The sequence below is a fragment of the Scylla paramamosain genome, chromosome 43 (genome assembly GCF_035594125.1).
Source record: "Scylla paramamosain isolate STU-SP2022 chromosome 43, ASM3559412v1, whole genome shotgun sequence".
In the NCBI taxonomy this organism is placed as follows: Eukaryota; Metazoa; Arthropoda; class Malacostraca; order Decapoda; family Portunidae; genus Scylla; species Scylla paramamosain.
Genome location: NC_087193.1, coordinates 10,919,784 through 10,941,413, shown reverse-complemented (window position 1 = coordinate 10,941,413; position 21,630 = coordinate 10,919,784). Strand labels below are relative to the sequence as shown.

Genomic DNA, 21,630 nt, shown 5'->3' with positions numbered 1-21,630 from the left:
AAAATAATGAACAAAGGGATTAAAATTTGTAGATGTGATTGTAAACATTATTCTACAAACTATTCTGCTATAAACTGGAACCTTCTCATATGAAACAAACTTTCCACTGAAAATTTTAAAGAAAAAAATAATTTGCACAGAAATTTAATAAAACTGAGGTGGTGTACAGCTACCTATCAACCTACAACACACGCCCTTTATCTGTTATCTACTTATTGAGGTCAGCGTTTCCTATGAAGGGATACATCTAATTTTATAATGAGTTTTACAGACTTATATTGCACGATAAACCTCATATTAAAAGGACAACAAAGCCCATACTGTAGTTGCGTAAATGAATCAGTAGACACGGGACAGATGGCGCACAATACAATTATGGAATTCAAGGTTGGCTCCCAGTTAGTCATCTCTCTCTCTCTCTCTCTCTCTCTCTCTCTCTCTCTCTCTCTCTCTCTCTCTCTCTCTCTCTCTCTCTCTCTCTCAAGTTTTAATATCTTCCACTTACCTCTTTCTCAACCACGTCCAAGCTTACCAACAGTGTTAAGTGTTGTCTGTAAGTGGGGACTGTTGGGAAAGGGTTTCAGTCACAAGAAAGGAAGAATGACAGAAAAGAGATGACTTATAGCAATCTTCCTGTGTTTTTCCATGGTCAATCTATTATTATTTCTTCATACATTATTGCCTTGCCATACCGTGCCTATTCCAATTTTTCTTTTTCCTCTTTTCAATTTTTATCCTTCACTCCATACACTTCCTCTCTTTTTCTCTTTATTTCTACCCCTCTCCTCTACCTTCATTTTTAGCATACAAATCCTAAGGAGACTACAATATTATTTCTATCATCAAAATATTTCCTTTATCTTTTTGTTTTCTCTCTCGTTCACCAACATCTTAACATTTTTTTTATCCCTGCAGTCTTCTTTCACTCCCGTAATCCTGAGTGACTAATTTTTAAATACCTTCTGGGTTTCTAATGCTTTTTTTACTTTGCTTCTAAATTAATAATTATCTCTACTTAATCACTACTGGCCTCTCTCCTATCCTTGGCACTTCTTTTGGATAAGATAACCACATAAGGTTTAGTATAATGTAGTAGACTTCATGTTCAAACACAAATTTAGTGCTTAGTACAATTCGCCTCTCACAAAACTCAAATATATATGCTAAATCTAGCCTTATTGTCATATAGTAAACACCCCTAGAGATCAAAATGCATTAGATTTTTAACGCAACAAATACTCTAGTTGATCAATCGAGTCAAGAGGAGATAACACACACTACAGATAAGACAGCAACGTCGCCGTACAAGTAATCGCAGCCACCTGTTGTCTGTCACTCCTTCCTTACAGCCAAAGTCATCACATCAAACGCCATGTTGCTCACTGTCATTCTGCCGCCACAGATTGACTCAAGATAATTCCACGCCTCATTTATATCGAAGCTCATGGGTCCTTCACTTCCCTAGCAGCCCGCACAGCTACAGCTATCAATAGAGTGCGCGTGAAGTTTGCCACTTACTAACGTGCAATCTTTATTAATACATAAATAAGCTTGCGACACTTTCTCGTGTCCACGTGAACGAGCAGCATGGAAGAGACGGATGAGCACTCCCCTAAACTTACGTGCATCCAGCGGGTTAGCTATGCTGTGGTCAACACTTTAGAGAGCTTCTTTTATAGGTAAGTCTCCTAAAAATAATCAAGTGCATTAGTTCATGAAGACTTGGGATAAAGTATTTTAAGCCAAATGTGATCATTTATGTAGTTTTAATGATGAACAACACTCACTATCATAAAAATTACCCACACATGCAGAAAAACAAAACAAAAACAGTTACGCTCACATTCACAAGCTAGCTCTGTGTGTACCTGTTTCTTAGATGTACAGACAGAAGAGGGACACAAAGAAACGTCAGAAATTAACTCTTGTGATGTGTCGGGAGGCTTTTTCGCTCTTGAACTGTACTTGACAGGAATTTCGCTCTTGAACTGTACTTGACAGGAAAGTTTGATAGATAAATGAATAATTTCTTGAGGGTACTGATATCCTGGAGCTGTTCTACTGAAGCGAACGTCTTTTTATTTTCTCGCGAAATTTTCTGTCTATGAAATAAGAGCAAGTGTATGGTTGTCGCCAGTGCCACGTCGAGCTTGCAGTGAAGAAGTGATTGCTAACCAGTGTGATGTTGCTAGTCTTAGTGCGGTGAAAATGTACATACCTAAGATGCAAAACTATGCTGCTGCTTGATGCTCTCATTTACTGACTGCCTGCGCATTCCCTAAGACTTAGTAATTAGGTTGTTAGTGCTGAGTCATTAGGGAGCTTTAAAAGATGATTGAGCAAATTTATGGAAATAGATAGGCATGTTTCTTACAGGGACTGCTATATGTAAGTTTGATGGCTTCTTTCAGCTTTCCTTATGCCCTTATGTGTACTAAAGCGGTAGGTACAACTCCATACACAGGTGAACCCTGCCCTATACTCCTCAGGTATGGACACAGCGTGGCCTCGCACCCCGGCCGCTACATCGCTGTCATCCTCCTCCTGACGGGGCTCAGCTGCCTCGGGTTCCTCAACTTCAAAATCGAGGGCCGCTCAGAGAAGCTATGGATTCCACAGGTCAGTACAGTGTCCACGGTCTAGCGTCGTTCGACATTTGTAATCCAACCAATCAATCAACAGTCATCTTCTTCCTCACCTCCATAAACAGAAGCAAGAAATTATGTTATTCACTTTATTTACTTTCTTTTTCATACTGGAGAGGATCAGCTGTGACCTTGCTGTGTTGTGACTTTCGAAATACAGTCTACTCTTTTTACCCGACCATCTGAGAGAAGGAAATAAGCCTCATGGAATAAGCACAGCTGTTATCAAGCGTGTCTTCCAAACAGTGAACATGACAGCACTCTCTTATAAAATTTGCCAGTCATATACTGCGTCTCATATGTGCAATTAAACATCAGCCTAACTCCAGATTAGGCTGCCACCCCCGCCACGCAAGTAGTAGCAGCTGACAGGCATTGACGTTGCCAAGGCTGACCGATAACATGATGGTGACCTCTTACACACCTGGGTTTGGAGCCTTCAGCACTGATAATATTAAGATATAAAGTAGTGATCGTGGTCATGGTGACGCGACCATCACTAAAGGCGCCGTCAAGCATTTTTAAACTTTCTGAAAATCGATAATTTCTTTAGGGCGCCTCGTCTCCACTTTCGTCGACAGTAAACAAACTTGGCTGCTCTGACTCACAGACAAGTATCTAATCGCTGCGCTGCTTTATTACAAGTTTTGTAAATCGTGAACGAGCTAGACATGGTATCCAGCGTGCATGAGTAGAGAAATAGACATCTTCCAAAAGCGTAAACATCTGTCGAATCATGCGACCCACGTCTTGATATCATATATCCACAAATTAAGTGTAACGTGAAATTAAGCGATTTTGGATTTTTTTTCTTTTTTTCAAAAACAATAATGTTTACTTAGCATATCTTTATATTATAAACAACAAAAGTTGACGATAAGCCTCCTCCGTTAAGACGATCACTTCCGTTTGACGATGCAGACGCAAAAAGAAAACAAAACGAGGTAAAAGTTGACGAAAACGAGTTGAAAAAAAAAAAAAAACGGAAAATGTGCTAGTGACGGCGCCTTGGCTGGGCCTTTGCTAAGAGCGGATTCTGGAAATGCTTCTCACCCATTATAATAAATCCATCCGGAGGAAACTAAAAATTGTTATAAATATGAAAATTTTTCTCACATTTCTTTCGATTTACCCGCGATCATCACTAGACCATGATAAAGCGAGGTACAGCGTATAGTGATGCAGCCACCTGTTACTGAGAATGACTCTGCTTTATACCCTCATGCTATTCATCTTCGATCTTTAGTTCTGTAAAGTCTCAGAGTGAAATACCTCATCGAGTCTGGGACACTAGCATCACCACGAGCGATCGTCCTCTAATCCCACGAAAGTTTGCGTGGGTGTCATATACAAAAGCTCTAAGTGAGATAACATATCAAGTAAATTCCACTATTCAGGGACACTCTTTGCTGCTAACCATCACCCACTTCCTTATCTAGTGTTGCGGTACATGTTTTTAGTAGAGTGGGACCAAAAGAACAAGGACTGGAGAGAAATCGTGGGATGTAATATGACGAAACAAGCAGTGATCTCAACTGCTAGGCCTTGGTAACTGATAAGGGAGTTGGGTCCGTGACAGAGTAGAACTGGCGTCCCTGAAAAATAAAGATAAGGGTCAGAACTTCAGAAGTACTAATATAACAGGTTTAATGTGGATTGAATGAAAAGAAGAAGAACAAGAAGAACAAGAAGAACAAGAAGATGAAGATGAAGATGATGATGATGATGATGATGATGAAGAAATGTAGTGATAGACGACTGGAATAAACTCAATTTATCAATTTGTTTAAGCAGTCAATAAGGAACTTCATTAGATATAAAAGTATTACTTCGCTGACAGATAAGATTAGACCTATAAATAACGTAAGCTGGTCATAAGTATTTAAGGAATGCACAAAAACTATGATATTTCTTTTTTTTTTAATTCCCTACAGTACAGGCAGCGCCACCTGACCCTGTTGCTACAAGTCAATCAACCCTTACACTGGCAGACAAATTCTTCCCATAATCACTTCCAACGTTTCAGACACCTAATTTTTATGTCACAGTACGAGTATTTTAGGCCGTTCTGTAGTCTGGAGAAGAAAAAATTACCTTCCTACTTTGTTTTATGTGCATACGTGTTTCCAAACCAACAATTCTTTGCAATGCTTTGAATGCTAAAAGATAGGAATAGCTGCGAGAGAGTTAATATTGCTGTATCGGCTTTTGTTTTCTCACGTAACAGAATTCAGACTACGTGAAGACTCTGGAGTGGCAGAAGGAAAGCTTCCCTGAAGGCCAGCGCGTGGAGATGATCCTATACTCAGCAGAGAACGTCCTCACTGCTGACTACGTGAGGGAGGTGAGACGAAAGGCCCGTATTTAGAAACGCTTCGCTTTCTCACCACTACTTATTTCAAAGGCCACAGAGATGACAAGCTGGCTTCTCAAGAGTGTTTCTCCTATGAACAATATTCTAGGAGACTTGTTAAGCTGTCACTAGAACTGTATAAATATTCTTAAAAACCCGTGCAACTTCAACTATAGTGCTTTTCAAAGTATTGGAGGTGTGGTGCAGAAGTATTTCAGAATATGGTTCAAACGGCAGCAATTTGAGAACGACCCCCCCCTCTCTCTCTCTCTCTCTCTCTCTCTCTCTCTCTCTCTCTCTCTCTCTCTCTCTCTCTTAAACTGATCAGCTGTTATCTTTATATCTTTTGAGCCAGTTATGTTCAGATGTCTCCTTTAAATTACATTCTTTTCAGTTGCTAATCTAAGGTGTTCGAAGGTAAAGTTTAATGGTTTATTTACTTATTATTATTATTATTGTTATTTATTATTTATTTATTATTTATTTTCATTGGAAAAAAATATCACCGGAATAACTTCCTCTTCAAAATCAACTCCATTTTCGGCCAATATTGCCTCCGCACAGGTCGATTATAACTATGTCTCGTTTATTCCCTAACTGTATTTATCTTTAGTTTTTATGTAGCTTATAGTGGACTCTTTTTTTTTTTATTAATATTTATGCAGATATATATATATATATATATATATATATATATATATATATATATATATATATATATATATATATATATATATATATATATATATATATATATATATATATATATATATATATATATATATATATATATATATATATATATATATATATATATATATATATATATATATATATATATATATATATATATATATATATATATATATATATATATATATATATATATATGGTCGGTGGAAACAATAGCCTTCAATCCTTCTTTTTTTTTCTTTTCTTTTTATTTATTTATTTATTTTTATTATTATTATTTTTTTCCAGATGTACCGAATACACAACATGGTGGCCTCCATTCAGATCACAAACAGCAAGGGTCAACGCTTCAACCAAAGTGACCTCTGTGCCAGGTAGTGTGGCGCAATGCAATACCAAAAAAAAAAAAAAAAACGCGGCATGGGATTAGGGAAGAAACCTTAGCTTACTAATTATGAGTCATGAATTTTCTTAATCGTGACTACACAATGAAGGGATCTGCTGTGAATATAATAGACTGAATTCATCTAATCTCCATTGGTGCCTCTAGGAAGCTACATATGCACCTTCTAGTGGAAAAGTACAATAATAATAATAATTCAGGCTAAACTATTGCTTACCTGCTCACCTTCCTTCCAGGGTGCCGGCACTCGGAGGCAAGCAGAGGGAGGAACTGCTCAAGCTGAAGGCACAACTGTTCCCAGGCCGGCAGCTGGACTTTGAAGTAGACTGGTCCCTCATGGTGGATAAGGGGATATACTACAAGTTTTACAGCAGCATGCCCACCGCTTGTATTGATATTAGCATACTGGAGATGTGGGGGTACTCCAACGCTACGGTCTTCGCCACTCTCACCGACCAGGACGTGATTAACGCCATCAATACCATCAAGTTAAGGTATTGTACATGGAGGCGTGAACTTGAATTGCGCGTGTAAACAATGATAGCTGACTCGCTCCTGCTCCTCTCTCCTCTGATGTCACTTGGTGGATTATATTATCTTCATGATTTTAGTGATTATCAAAAGCTATTAAAGGTAATTACTACGTAGGTTCTTCATGATTCATTACAAGATAAAGGAAATAAATTATTATATACATAGTTAAATGATGTCATTGAACTACTGTCAGGAACGCAGCTGAATAATTGTGGTGAGATGCTCAGATAACGAGAGAGAGAGAGAGAGAGAGAGAGAGAGAGAGAGAGAGAGAGAGAGAGAGCTAAAGCCTAGCCATCCATAACTAGAGTGCTACTTTCCTTGCAGCGCCACCTTCTCCTACCCGATGGATTTCAAGGACCTTCTGGGAGAAGTGACATACAACTCCTCAGGCCAAGTGGTAGCGGCGCGCACGGCCCTCACACACATGGTGATGCAGGTGACCAGGGCCCGCATCGAAGGAGATGTCACCAACCAAGCAGGACTGGGTGAAGCGGTAAGAGGTGTGAAATAATAATCATCACGGCAGAATAAAGGACTTTCTTAACCTCCTCATTCCTTAGCTGCCTATCAGTTCCACGCCAGCCTTGCGAAAGTCCTTATAACTCCATCGACTTTTCAGTCTGTCCTACTTTCTACATTTTAAAACTAGTGATTGATGTAAGTATATATAATTTCAATTGTAGGTTATACAGTATTACGAGACAGGACGTAGTGACCCTCAGTCTTATGAATTTAGAACACCCACACACACACACACACACACTAGGGAGACGAAGAGCAGCATGTATAATTGTGTTCCTGAACTGAGATATTTCTTTTGTCGCTCTCAGGTGGACCCGGAACTCTTTGCATGGGAAGGGGAGTACCTGAAGTTCCTGGGGGATGTCAGTGTCACTGATGGTCTTGAGTTCTACTACCAGGCCAAACGAAGGTAAGAAAAGTCCAGCAGCTTGTGTGAGCACATTCTGTTTCCAATAAATATTGAAGCTGCCATTCAGTTATTTTGTATTCTTTATCAGTGTCCAAACATATTCTGCGAATTTTCATCAGATTGTTTTGACCTTAGTTTATTTATTAAGTTTCAAAGAGTTTCAATATTCATTTGTGTTTTATCTTCAGCTTTAGTGAAATCAGTGAAAGTACAATTTTCGGGGACGTGTTTTATCTCGCCTTGGGGAATGCCATCCTCTTCATCTATGTCCAGCTCATGCTTGGGAAATTCAACATGGTGGAGAACAGGGTGAGCTTTGAGAACTTGATGCTTAGTATTGGAAAACATGATCTAGAATACATTTTTCATAAACGCTACATTTATTAAGTCAATTCAGTCTACATTCAAGTGTTCTTTCTACTGTATGACACAAGTGTTTCTACTTTATGTATATATAGGTCTACAATGAAGTCTTCCTGCTTTGTAATGTTCTTTTGGATGATCTAATTATGTACTAAATATTGGTGCCTGCAGCCTATCTTGTCTATCTTGGGGATGCTAACAACCTACCTGGCAGTGATTATGGCATATGGCCTGTGCTCTGCCGTGGGTCTCCTGTATGGACCAGTCCACAACATTCTCCCCCTGCTCATGATTGGCCTTGGGGTGGACGACATGTTTGTCATTGTTCAGTGCTGGCAGAACCTTGACCACCAGGTGGGTGCAGCCACCATTCCAGAAGGAAGCAAGATTTTGTCAGAGAAACTGATATCATACTAATTTTTACTTCAATATTCAAGCAGTGTCCATTGTGTGAAAAAAAAAGAAAAAAAAATTGGTAGTTATATCCAAACACCTTGTAGTTATGTCATTTTTGTAGTCAACTTACCCTGGAGTTAACCCCAAATTATCAGAGGTGCAGATGCTGGTAAATATCAAAGGGACTCTATCTGATGAGACAGGTAAGAATTGCCACTGTTGAACTGGCAAGTATCTTGATATTTACAGAAATGCTTTTGTCTCTAACATGTACTGCTTTCAACAGGAACGTCAGCTGAACCTACGTAAGAGGATGGGACAAGCCTTGCGCCACGCTGGGGTTGCCATCACTGTCACGTCTATGACTGATTGTGGAGCTTTCCTCATCGGTGCCACCACTGTAATTATCTTTGAATTACACCACTGAATTGCAGAATATTACAATGAACATGACATTTATACCAAGTAGTCGATTTCATTGTGTTTTGTTGCATCCCTCTTCAGGTGTTGCCGGCCCTCAGGTCTTTCTGTATCTATGCTGCCGTTGGGGTGTTGACCTTATATGCCTTCCAGGCAACCTTCTTTGTGGCCTGGTTCACATATGATCAAAGGCGAGTGGAAGGTGAGAACTGAAGGCTTTTCATCTGCAAAACCACTTTCTAGGAATGTGAGGGAATAGACACAAAATTGTACCCATAAATGTTAAACTAACCAGTTTTCATGCAGTTATTTTCTTGCTTGATGCATTGCCATCAAGTAACACAGACATCAGTTGTTATATATATATTTTGTATGTTTTAAGATGACTAAACTCTGGCACAGAAAAGCGAAATGGGCTGTTTTGGTGCTACAAACACAAAGACTGGGAGCCAAATAAATGCTCTCAGGTGGATCTGGCTTCCCAATTCTTTGACAAGGTGTACGCCAAAGTGTTGCTTCTCAAACCCACCAAGGTGAGGCAGGGTGCAGTAAGGCAATGGACTGGGTCAGCTGAAGTTTCTAGTCTGTATGAAGAATATTAAAGAAATTCAGTGCCTTAGAATATAAGAAAACCCACATGTGTCCTGAAAACACATTAGCTATTTGTAAAGTGAGTGTCTGCATAGTAATATATCTCAGTTACTTTTGATGTTACTTATGATCCATATGGCATGTCAATTTTTCTTGATGTAGCCTACATGTTTAAAGTTGTGTTTAATCCATGGCAAGTTCCGCCTCTTTTGTACAGGTGTTGGTGTTCCTGGTGACAGCTGGACTGCTTGTTGTCAGCATCTGGGGTGTGATGCATCTTAGGCAGTACTTCAACCCAGTCCTGTTCATCCCTCACTCGTCCTATCTCTTCCAGTTCCTGTCAAAGCTCATGCACTTTTATCCAGAAGCAGGTACAGTAGAGTGCATGAAAAAATGAAATAAAGCATTTTTATTGGTATAGTACACATATCACAAGCATTATTGAAAATTTAACTTAATCTCAAACTTTGTCACCAACGAATTCCATTAAATTTGTGAGACATTTTTATATTTGAATGAAAATAAACTAATACTACATTTTGCCAAAAGATGTTATAGTTGAGATGAGCACTTTAGTTTCTGAATAGTGTGATGAGAATCCTTCAGTTAACAAACTTTTTTCCGTCTTACTTCAGGAGAGAGAGGCACAGTTTACTTCGGTGAACTGAATTACCCACAGGAGCTGTACAAGATTGGAGCACTGGGGGAGGCATTAGAGAAGAGTAAGGGTGTGGCATCAGTGACCTCCTGGTATGATCTGATGGTTGACTACACCAGGAAGGACATAGGAGAGGGTGTGTGGCTCTGATTTGTTTTGTTCAGACACTCCATGGGCACTTTGCTGAAGCTATGAGGGTTTTCACTTACACCACTCTAAGTTTTGTGATGTCTGTACCTTTGTGGGCTGAAAGTTCGACTATAGTACTTATCATAATTGCCTGAGAGGTTTTTGGATGGAATTTTTATAGTGTTATGAATCCTTCGCATATAACATGGACATGGATATCCTTTGATTCATTATTCAAGTTTCGCTGTAATACATAAATACATATATGATGTTTGGTAGTGTTGAATTATATTGTACATAAAATATTCAGCTATGTAAGTGTTTCCATTTACAAAAAAATTTAGAATAGAGCAACTTTGTTTCATGTTGTAGAATCAGGATTTGTTTAGCTTGAAGAATGGATTTACTCATAATAGTTATTAGATATGAGTGTAATGAATGTTTTTGACTCAATATGGAAATATTTTCAGATATAAGAGGAAAGGAGTTAAATGAAACATTCTTCCAAGAAATCCTGTCCTCCTTCCTGTTCTCTCCTTCTGGCACTCGCTTCCAGTCGTACTTCCACTTTGAAGGAAATCTTACCATAGCCGAGCCAACACCCAGAGTCACAGTCAGTTCTGAGCTCCAGTAACAACTGTGTTCTTGAATTGTTGTATGCATATGGGATGGTGTGGCAGGAATAAATTTCATATGGTGCAGATGGATAACTGAAAGCCTATCATCTCATGCTTACTCTTTTGACAGGCTTGCAAGTTTGATTATCAACACAAGACTATAGAAGGAAGAAATGAACAAATAGCAGCCATGGATGAAGTGAAGCAACTGGTCAGTGAGGCTCAGTTTTCAGGTAAAAATAACTACAAAATGGTCACAAAAATTCAGTTAGATAATTTTAGAGTACTCATAATTATATAATTATGTCAAGCACTTTGTATACAAGGTGCTTGATACATCTCCATCAAAAAAAAAAATGTCATGAACAAAACTTAAACATTTTCCTGTTTTAAACATATTATAGCTTACAACTTTTATCTCATTGACTCCTCTTATGTCAGTTATTAAATTCTAAACTATCCCATACTGTCACTGTTAAATATGTTGCTGTGAGAATCTTGCAATGTCACCAGTTACTCTGTTGAAGTGCCACTCATATCCTTCACAGACATGGCAGCAGCAACATCCTTCATATACTCCAGCTGGGAGACCAACAAGGTGATAATGGAAGAATTAATGAGGAATCTATGCCTGGCAATGGTTGCTGTATTCATCATGACCCTCTTCCTGCTGGCAAATCTTGTGGCTTCACTCTTTGTGCTGATTTGTGTCATCCTCACCCTTGTAAGTTGTGTTTGCTGTACAAGACACTTTCATGATGTAAATGTAACGTAAGTGTTACTAATCTGTGCCGTGGTGTGCCTCCCTCAGATAAATGTAATGGCCCTGATGACATGGTGGGGCCTGACCATTGACATCATTACCTGCATCAATCTGGTGCTCAGTATTGGTCTCTGTGTTGATTATTCTGCCCACATTGCCCTCCACTTCATGCAGGTAAGTGGCTCGTTGTATCCATCAGTGTTTTCAGTTTAATACAAACTACTAAGGGAACATTTCATTGTGTGACATCAGTTAAAACTGGAAGTTGTTTTCCTGAGCAATAATTTTCTCTCTCACTCTAAATTCATGGTGATAAACTGTGGATATCTCCTCAAATTTATAACAAAGTAGATGTCATATGTTTTTCTCTACAGGTGAAGGGCTCAAGAAATGAGAGGGCAAGGTGTGCTCTCAGCGAGATGGGGCCACCTGTCATTAATGGTGCTTTCTCTACCTTCCTCTCCTTCGTCCTGTTGGCTAACTCAGATTCTCATGTGTTCCTTTCCTTCTTCAAAGTGAGTTGCACCCATTGGGATGCATTGTGTGAGCAGAGCATTAGATGGTATTGCAAATATGAGTAAGATTAATTTTATTTACTTTGGATATCAACCTGATATATAAAAGAATCACTTACTGCTCATGCCATCTTACTTTATGCCGTCTCCAGATCTTCTTGGGGGTGTTCATCTATGGAGTCTTCCACGGACTTGTATTCTTGCCAGTGCTGCTCAGTGTGCTGGGTCCTGCACCTTACCTCAAGCCCCACCACCTGCCAGGAAGAGACCAGGATGAGGTGCAGGTCAGATCCTTAAGGGATAGGATGAAACCACAACCTCTGGAACAAGTAGAAGGCAGTTAGGGGCACTTTTATACAATATTACGATTAGATTTTATACAATATTGAGATTAGATTTTATCATGTAATATTTATAAGGAATTTTAGAATGCTGCACAAAATTTCTATCTTGTTCATAATGTACATAGTGATCTACAGTTTGGGAAGACAATTTTGATGATTTTGTGAAGGTATTATGTAGGCCTGGTGGAAAAGCTCCTATTGCAAACAGCTCCATGTATACTCAGGGTACAGAAACTGAATCTGTCCAGCTGAGGCAAGTGATAATTTGGTTTTATCACACCACCTTTGACAAAATGTTTTAAGATACATGAATAGGGAGGATGGATGTGCTGGATTGAAAGGAATGTTTTAGTGAAGTTGGAGATGAAAATTTATATTCAATTGGTGACCTGCTTGATAGAACAATCACTTGATGGCTTGATGGAGCTCAAGGAAATAAGAGTAAACTTATGAATAAATTCACTATGAAATGTCTATATTGGTAGCTGAGCCATTGTATAAATAGAAATACATGGGGATATTCAGTATGTATATTTCAAATTGAATAATTTATTTATTTATATAAGTAACAAATATATAAAAATAATTAGAGCTGAATATCATATACTCCCATCACCAGTATTATTTATACTTATCATTATTACATTTTTTGTATTTTCAACAATGTAGAGCAACGGAGCCAACAAGACAACACCAATGCACCTTAGAACCAAAAAATAAATTGGAGACACGAACACTGACAGAAAGGGAAATACTTGCGAAAATAAATATTCTGAATTATCAAACAAAACAGATACGATAGATGCACTATGAAGACATAATAGACAGACAGGAACACTCATATAAATATCATTACATCACAGATATCTTCTTTGAGATAAGGTAGATTTTAAATGAGTTTACAACACTTAAATAATGAGATTACATTTTTGTTTGAGAAACGTCCATGCTTAAAAGAACTGCATACCTTATGAAATATATGTGTACAACTGGAATGTCTTGAGTAACTTCCTCATCACACATTTCAATAACCTCCCAACTTGGTGTTTTTGTCACTTCAATAGCATTACACCAACAACTGTGATATAAGGCAAGTATGGTCGAGAACTGGGAAAATATTCAACAAGGCACTTTCTTCCCTTCCCTTCATACTGCATCTTGTTTCATGAACTCTAAAATGCATGATTAACAGAATTTAGCAGTCATTACACAGGAAGACCTTACAACAAACATTTCACATCCTGATTAAGTATAATTTATGAGAATCTGATCCTTTATACTTCAGTCACCATCACTGCACACAGCCTTAGTGATCTGAATAATCATTAATTCTCTGCAAACACCACATGTCCTGGACAACCTGAATAATCTCTTCCCTTCCTGCAAACACCACAGATTTTCTATCATGCCTGATTCACAACAATGTCAATAACTAGGCTGCTACTGCTTGTGAATGATGAGATCCCAGGTGTCTCTCCATGCAAGACTCATCACCTCGTTGGCTGTCAGGTCACGGGTGCCATACGTAACAGGGGAGAAGAACCAAAATACATACAAAATAGAGGCCGCCCACAACCCAACCCCTGTCAGGTAGGCTCGGGCCAAGCGTGGTGCCCGGAGGTACTCTGAGAGGAGATAGTGGCCGTGTTCCACCATGGCTGCCAGAAGACATATCTGCCAAGATTGAAGTTGAGATAGACAAACATTACCCACTCACTCAATACTATTACTTATATCACCATATTCCACCTAGTTTGCTGGATCTGTAGTCTGACGATCTGCCAAAATAGACATTAACCATTCACATGACACTATTACCTTTCTCACCTATTCTGCTTAATTTGATAAGTTTCTAGTCAACAATTAGCACAGATGACTCAGGTGGTAGCACATCTGACATCCATCTATCTATATATCAGGACAGCAATCCTACACAGGTTGGCTAAGACAAAAGCACCACACACACACACACACACACACACACACACACACGCACACATTCACAGTTCACACTCTCAGCCCATGGTAGACATCTGACCACAATACAGAAATTCGTAAGGTCAAGTCCCCAGCCTGTTATAACCTTACCTTGAACACATAGGCAGGCATGTAGTGGTGTAGGAAAAGTGTTCTGTCCACCAGGAAGTATGGGAAGTAGTGGACAGCATAACCAATACCCAGGATCTATAAAAATTAAATACCATCAGAATTCCTCTGCAACTCTGATCCAAAATACACATGTACCATCTACCTAACCTCTGAGTACAAAGGCTTCTATTTCTAACTATGGAATCAATAGCCCTGCAAAGCCTCACCTCTCCTACAGTGCAGAACTTATTCCATGCTGACTCTGGGAGATCATAGCATGATCTCTGTCGCCGCAGGAGGTAGACCACAAAGAGAGCCACATAGCCCAGCAAGGCCACGGTGCCAGACAACCAGACCACAATGTTACCAAGGAAGTGAACTTGAGCCTGTCAGGGCAAATAGAAAATATTAGAACAATATACACCATGCACATTACATACATCTTTCATGAGTGAATGAGAAAAGGAAACAAAAAATTACAAGAAACCTCACTCATTTATAACACAGTAAAGACAAGAAAAGTTTCAAAGAATTAGGCCAATCTACAATGTATATTATGAAAGCCCAGTGCCAAAGATCAGTTCTGCTTTCCTAAACTGTGTGTGAAAACTTACATTACTGTTTGCTGAGATCCAGTAGGCAACTCCTCGCTTCAGGAAGAGCCAGTCGAGGGGCTCTGAGGCATACATGTGTCCCGCAACATTCTCCTGGTTGTTGAACAGCATCTTGTACTGCAACTCATACAGTTTGCTCCAATAGGTGAGGTTCCTTCGCTCCAGTGGGATCATCTCTGATCGCAGCAGGTCTTTCTCTCGCTCTTTCTTGTCTTCAGCTGGTCAAGAAAGATTGACATGTTAGTCACTTTACACCTTGTCTCTGAACTCAATGTAAATATGCAAATAATCTTTTGATCTTGCATATCATGACTATTTGTAAGGCTGCTGAGCAATTACTTTGTCATTTATATAAATAAATGTATATTCAGTGTTGCAGAGCAATCTGTGCTCACCTGATATTACAATTTCTGCACTTATGGAATGACCAGCCAAATGAACAAATCTTATTCCAAATATAGATACAAAACACAGGAAAAGTAAAATGAGACTGAACACAACTTATGACCGGTTTACAAACTCCTTACTTTTGCCATAGCGGTGTTCCTCCACATTCCAGATAGTGTCCTCCTGGTCAATAATCTTGTCTGTCACTATTTCATGCTGCCGGAAGCCCCAGTCTGGCAGCTGCCGCCCAGAGAACTTCAGGGCTTGACTAGAGTTGACATGAATCAAGCGAATCTGGAAAGTAAGGCCTACTGTTTAGAAGCTTCTTTATTCTTGGAACTGATTCATTAAACACAAATTTTTATTCTACTGATGACAGATAACAAACTACGGTCATTACAACAATGAAAGTTACAACTAAAAGTAATTATCATATTTACACATAAACCAACACAAATATTCACTCAGGGAACAGGCAATATGGCTTGCATCTCAACCATACAGGTTTTCTAACATAATTAACAATATCGAAACATGAGGCTCATCAACACACGCCTCACCTGGCTCTCCACTGCATGCCAGTTGCCTTCTGTAGCATCTGCATTGAGCAGATCAACATACCAAAAGGTCTGGGCCGGCATTGATACATTATAATCAATGTATGCAGCCACCTGAATAGATGGAAAACACAAATGTTATGGAGGCAACATATACAAAGGAAGAAAAACATGAACAAAGCCAAATTTGATGAACTAAATTTCTTGTATGCAGTAATTAATATTTCAATAAGAATGATGGCTAAGTGAACACTTATAATCTTTCTTGAAGCAACACATCCTAACACAAGACATTATAGAGTGTTGGGAGAGGCGGAGGATTGCCTCAGCAGTGAATACAACATGGAAGACAACAGTGGCATGGTGAGCTTGGGAGCAGCATCCCTCACCTCCTGGTTGTGAGGGGACATGGGGGCAGCAACATCATGAGCATTGAGGGCACGAGAGCTGAGGCCATGCACCAGCTGGATGACGTCCCCATGCCTGATGGGTTCATGGGGCTCCGTCACCACCATCTCCTCCCTGCACAGAATAACATTAAGTGTAAGACAGTTACGAAATAAAAAACTAACTTCCTTTCACTATCACATACACACGCACAAAACAGATAAATAAATAAATAAATAAATAAATAAATAATAATAAAATAGAAAAACACCAGCAAAAAAAGAAAACACTATAAAAACTATAAAAACTGTAAAAAAAATAAAGATTATTAAAAAAAACAAATAAAAAAGATGAAAATTATAAAAATCAACAAAAATCTCAAGTAAAACAAAACACTTAAGACTTACTTTTCAGGCTTTTTCACAATCCACCAGTTATTGACATCCTTGTAGCTGTAGCACGTCACCTGCTGCTGGTGCGAGGAGCCTCGGTTATCTGCATACTTCACTGGATACACAGCGTCGTGGGAGTGCAGCCAGCAGGTGCGGCCATGGGTATGGCGCAGCGTGATCTGTGACCCATGCACCACCTTGACCGGCTGGTTGGAAATGATGGATGCCAGGCCGCCCTGCAGGAAAAACACATCACTTGTGTATTGCTGGTGCTTATCTACCATCAATAAAAAAGTAACTTTTCGCATTCTTAAAAAATGAGTGCATTTAAGAACAGCTCTTTAAGGGGGAGATTTCAAAACACTTCTCCTCCAATTTTAGGTAATCCTTTTGGCTTTCTCTTTAAGGACTGACACTCTGGTGGACCTTTTTTTCCCTCCTTTTTGCTGCCCTAGGCCAGTGCCCTTCTTACAAAAAAAATAAAATAAAATAAACAAATAAAATAAAGTAGATAAATAAAACTAACCTCTAAACTGGCTTGGAATGCTGAGGTCATAATGTTATCATTTGGCCCAGCTTTGTACAGCAAGGTGAGGTGGACATAAAAGCAGCTGAGATACAGAGCCACAGGTATGGTGGTGAAGATGACAGCACGAGTCACCAGGTGTCCCAGCAGCTGCCGCTCAGACAGCATACGATCACCAACCATCTCCCAAAAGTCCCGCACTAGGATGCCGATTCCCAGCAACATTGTGAAAATACCAAAGTATCGCACACTGAAAATAAAAACCAAATGGATCTTAATTCACCATTTATACATGACAAGGAAATTCAAAGGTGTGAAAATCTAGGATCCAGTCTAATGTAAATAAAAGAATAATGATTATCAGTGTCCAGCTCTTACCAGACACAGGCCGTGAGGGAGGCAGCCCCAAGGATGAGACAACCAAACCAAGGCAGGCTGTATGGGCGACTGTAGAAGCGACGGAATTTGAGGATGCACAGGAGACCAAAGAGGCCAAAGAAAAGAAGGATGCCCTCCATCAGGATGTATCGGGACTGTGCCAACAACGCATTGTCTGTGAAGATGAAGGACAAATATATTGAAAGCACATTAAATATCCTAAGAAAATAAGGGAAGACCTACATGTAGCAGTCCCTATTTATCAAGTACTACAAATCCAGATCTAAAGCAGCATGCAAGCACACAAGACTGAGTACTCACCAAAAATCATGAGGAATGCAGCAAGAGCCCCAGTGTAGTGTGACAGGCCAAGCTCTACCATCAGATTGTAAACAGTCGGCATCAAGAGGGAGCCAAAGAAAGCTGGCACCATCCTCATAGCTGCCACTGGCACCATGGCATCATATGGAGTGCCAATCCGCTCAAACTTGAAGCCTCCTGTCACATTTGGGAAATAAAAAGGTCAATTCAAATCAGAGAGAGGTCAACAAAAAATACAATGAGATAAAGAAGGATTTTGTGACCTTATTTATTTATCGCTTTATAATCATAAGTTTCAGTCATATGCCTTCTTGATATTAAAAACTGATAAGCATCCTATATACTGAGCTAAAAAAGAAAAGTGCCAAGTCAGTAATTATGAAGTAAGAAGAAATTTTTTTCCCACATTTCCTATTACTAGATAGTACTGTAATATACATAGTGAATATGATGAAAGTGGGATACGAGGATTATAAGTCAACAACTGAATAACAGCAGATTACTAGCCAACATACCATCAAAGCCAGCTAGGTAAGCTGCAAAAGCTATCAGCTGCTTTCCAAGAGGTGGCTGGGAATCAAAGAAGAAAGTGTTTTGCATATATAAACCAGCGTACTTCCCATAGTGAAGTTCGTCAAACCTGCAAAACATGTTCACCGTAATGAAAGGTTGGAGGGATGCACAATGAAGAGTTTAGTTATAACAATAATTAATAAGTGGTATTATCAATATGGATTGCTGTTATTAATTAAGAGATGTTGGATTAAGTAGAAAGGATAATTGCAATTACAAGCAACAACATGGTTTTAGTATCTTATATAAAGTAAACTGTAATTAAACATGGTTGTTAGAGTTTATGAACAAAATACCTTATGAATTATGAAATCTCCATTATATTTATTTATAATTTAAGAACTTGCTTGATTAAGAAAAAAAGAATTACAACAAAGCATGTAAGAAAAGAAAAAAAAAAAAAAATCAATGGTCATAATTCCTTCCCATCTCTATGTATTTGCCTGCCGTCTGTTCCTTCAAGTTCAACAACACAGAAACTAGCAATGGCTGAGCTGCACCACGGTAAGTACTCTTGTTTTTATACATATTCTTTCCTCAGTCTTTTTTTTTTTTTAACACTTTCACTGCTATGGTCACCCTTTAAGATCCATAACGGCATGAAAAAAAAAAAGTTCGCAAGGACAGAAAGAAAAACGAAGGAATACCAAGTAAATTTAGTTTCTTCAAGGCTTGAGAACAACTTAAGAGACAAGTACAAGAATCTATGAATTTACGGATAAACATGGGAAAAACCGTGAAAACATACCTACCTACTTTCACTTTTCATCCTCATCCATCCTACTTCCACCTATCATCCTCACCCATAAAATGTTGAAACGCGCTTTGACACTCGAGAATACGACCCCAGAATCACTCCCTACTAGCAAACAACCCAAACTTACACAATGCCCCTGGGAGAGTCCAGCCGCCAGATTCTTGTGAGGAAGGACACGACGAAGAGAGTCACGGACATTCCATCCACGTGCAGACTGAGTTTCAGGGGCGGTTGAGTGTCTTGTGAGGCTTTGGCACTGTTCCTTGCCTTCTTTTGCTGGGAAGACCTGGTGGCTTTGGGGCTGGATTGTACCTTCTTGTCCGGGAAGTCATCGGGGGAGGTAGTGGGTGTGGAGGGCGGGGAGCTATCTGGGGCAGTCTCTGGTGGAGGGGTATCAGGGGCAGACTCACCATCCCCCTGTAACACAAGTACATACGATGATAAGAAAATAAGGAAAGCTGCAAAAGTCGTCAGACCAACGCGTGGCAGTCCCTGTATGAAACATATCCATCATCATTCTCATTTTGAAATTTGTCTGTATATTCTTTTAAGTTCCATAATGACTCAACACTAACAATCCGATTATGGAGTCTATTCGTAATCTATCAAGAAACAAATGTCAGGCATACCATAGTTGACATTTGAGGTTCGTAAATAAAGGATAGCAGTTCATTTTATTAGTTACCATCCTACTATATTTCAGTAATATAATTGAATATCCTTAAATAGGCATATAAACAGAAATAACTGTGCGCTGTTTAAAATTTTCAAGCTCGTAAAAAAAATATATATTTATATTAGTTACCCCTGCTAGCTTTCAACAAATATCACTGAATATCCTACTAAGGACAAATAAATAAGGGTTAGACAAACACGTTTCATATCTAAGACTTGTAAACAACAGACGGTAATTTATATTTAGGTAGTTACCTCCATGCTAGGTTTCAAGATAGCTGCTTAATACCATATACAACTTGCACCGGTAGCATGCGTGTGGTGTGTAGGTCTGATATGAGATTGAAGACATAACAGTAGCAGTAATAGTTGTGATAATGATGATAATAATAATAATAATAATAATAATAATAATAATAATAAACGGTAAGTACGTTGGGATCCACAGGTTTCGTCACAGGAAATACCAGCCAGGAGCAATCAAGGATGAAAGAGTAATGCCACAACAACTCCCTGAATCTTAACGCTCCAGACGGGTACACACAAAGCAAGACCCTACTACTAATTATTCACTGGAGGGAGAAAGTGAGAAGGAACAAACAATCAAAACACGAAGCCATTGAATATGTATAAGCTTTGACCTCCAACACCCTTCCTTTTATGTACCAAAACATTATCATTATTTTACTAAAGTCCATTCTTCATGAAAGTAGTAATTTAATCATCTGAAGGTACTGAGGGAAGGAGGAAAAGAGTGACTTGACTGATAGACTGAGCCTTCTACAGTCACTAACCGCCAGAGGGGGTAGTGAGCAACTGGCTGGCGTCTTCACTTTCACTCCGCGTTCCCAGCCACCCTGATCCTTCCAGCCCAGTCCTGTAACACCCCTACTCCCCACCGCCCACTCCCTGACCACTGCTGGCCACCATAACCCATCATCGTGTTCACCCCCCTAGCCACTCTCGCTGCATCCTCCTCGTCTTCCTCCCTTCATTCCTGTTGTGCTCCTTTCCTAGTTTCTCCCGTAGCCTCGCACCACACGGACGGAGGCACTCTGCACACTGGCTAGAGCTCTCTCTCTCTTGTGCAAGTCATTCCTTCCAACGTTTGCTCTCTCTCTCTCTCTCTCTCTCTCTCTCTCTCTCCTACTACTACTACTACTACTACTACTACTATCATCTCTACATCTTTTTGTCGTCTTTTTTTTTCTTTACATCCTTCATTTTACGAGTTGCAATCCTTTAAATGACCAACTCACAAACTTAACAGCACTCAATTCAACAAATCATTAATCAGGTATCGAAAATGATAAACAATAAACAATAACAAAAATAGCCATCACTGAACCGTACAAATAATAACAATAACGTAAAAAAAAAAAGAAAAGAAAATTACCGACAAATTTAACAAACAGCACAAAAAGTAAAAGTCACTGGCGAAAGATTCCAAGTCAGCTTTCATTTTGCCTCTCTCCACCTGTCTGCGGTCGATCCTAAAGGTGAAACGAATAGCGAGTCGAAAAAAAGAACAAAAAAAATAAATAGTGTGCTCCATCTCACAAACAAGCTACTGGAGTGTTGTAAAAAGACTATTTATTAATCTGGTTTCTGGAATCG

At 39.2% G+C, this 21,630-nt stretch overlaps 2 protein-coding genes across 3 annotated transcripts in view; one reads left to right on the top strand and one right to left on the bottom strand.

Moving 5' to 3' along the window:
• Nucleotides 1-1,297: 1,297 nt before the first annotated feature.
• On the top strand, nt 1,298-12,949 carry LOC135093756 (protein patched homolog 2-like). Its single transcript, XM_063993346.1, has 20 exons — nt 1,298-1,679; nt 2,490-2,619; nt 4,873-4,989; nt 5,980-6,065; nt 6,331-6,588; nt 6,956-7,124; nt 7,462-7,562; nt 7,751-7,871; nt 8,097-8,279; nt 8,608-8,721; nt 8,826-8,943; nt 9,144-9,274; nt 9,550-9,703; nt 9,968-10,126; nt 10,590-10,732; nt 10,867-10,969; nt 11,285-11,460; nt 11,548-11,673; nt 11,874-12,014; nt 12,167-12,949. The coding sequence occupies exons 1-20, from the start codon at nt 1,588-1,590 to the stop codon at nt 12,356-12,358; spliced, it is 2,814 nt and encodes a 937-aa protein (XP_063849416.1). The 5' UTR covers nt 1,298-1,587; the 3' UTR covers nt 12,359-12,949.
• Nucleotides 12,892-21,630, bottom strand: part of LOC135093757 (protein O-mannosyltransferase 1-like) — a 21,501-nt gene continuing 12,762 nt past the window's right edge. For both annotated transcript variants that reach the window (XM_063993347.1, XM_063993348.1), the window contains exons 2-14: nt 19,466-19,755; nt 18,524-18,648; nt 18,009-18,185; nt 17,688-17,862; nt 17,310-17,559; nt 16,799-17,019; nt 16,394-16,526; nt 16,008-16,118; nt 15,588-15,741; nt 15,061-15,278; nt 14,674-14,832; nt 14,447-14,542; nt 12,892-14,032 (exon numbers count right to left, since the gene is read on the bottom strand). In XM_063993347.1, coding sequence (XP_063849417.1) covers nt 13,799-14,032; nt 14,447-14,542; nt 14,674-14,832; nt 15,061-15,278; nt 15,588-15,741; nt 16,008-16,118; nt 16,394-16,526; nt 16,799-17,019; nt 17,310-17,559; nt 17,688-17,862; nt 18,009-18,185; nt 18,524-18,648; nt 19,466-19,755 — 2,343 coding nt within the window. In that variant the 3' untranslated portion in view covers nt 12,892-13,798. The remainder of the gene's footprint in view (nt 14,033-14,446; nt 14,543-14,673; nt 14,833-15,060; nt 15,279-15,587; nt 15,742-16,007; nt 16,119-16,393; nt 16,527-16,798; nt 17,020-17,309; nt 17,560-17,687; nt 17,863-18,008; nt 18,186-18,523; nt 18,649-19,465; nt 19,756-21,630) is intronic.

Bases quoted from the DNA above. Each gene is read 5' to 3' on its own strand.
- LOC135093756 (XM_063993346.1), top strand. From the start codon at position 1,588: ATGGAAGAGACGGATGAGCACTCCCCTAAACTTACGTGCATCCAGCGG. The intron at 2,620-4,872 runs GTCAGTACAGTG...CTCACGTAACAG, and splicing joins AGAAGCTATGGATTCCACAG to AATTCAGACTACGTGAAGAC. The intron at 6,589-6,955 runs GTATTGTACATG...CTTTCCTTGCAG, and splicing joins ATCAATACCATCAAGTTAAG to CGCCACCTTCTCCTACCCGA.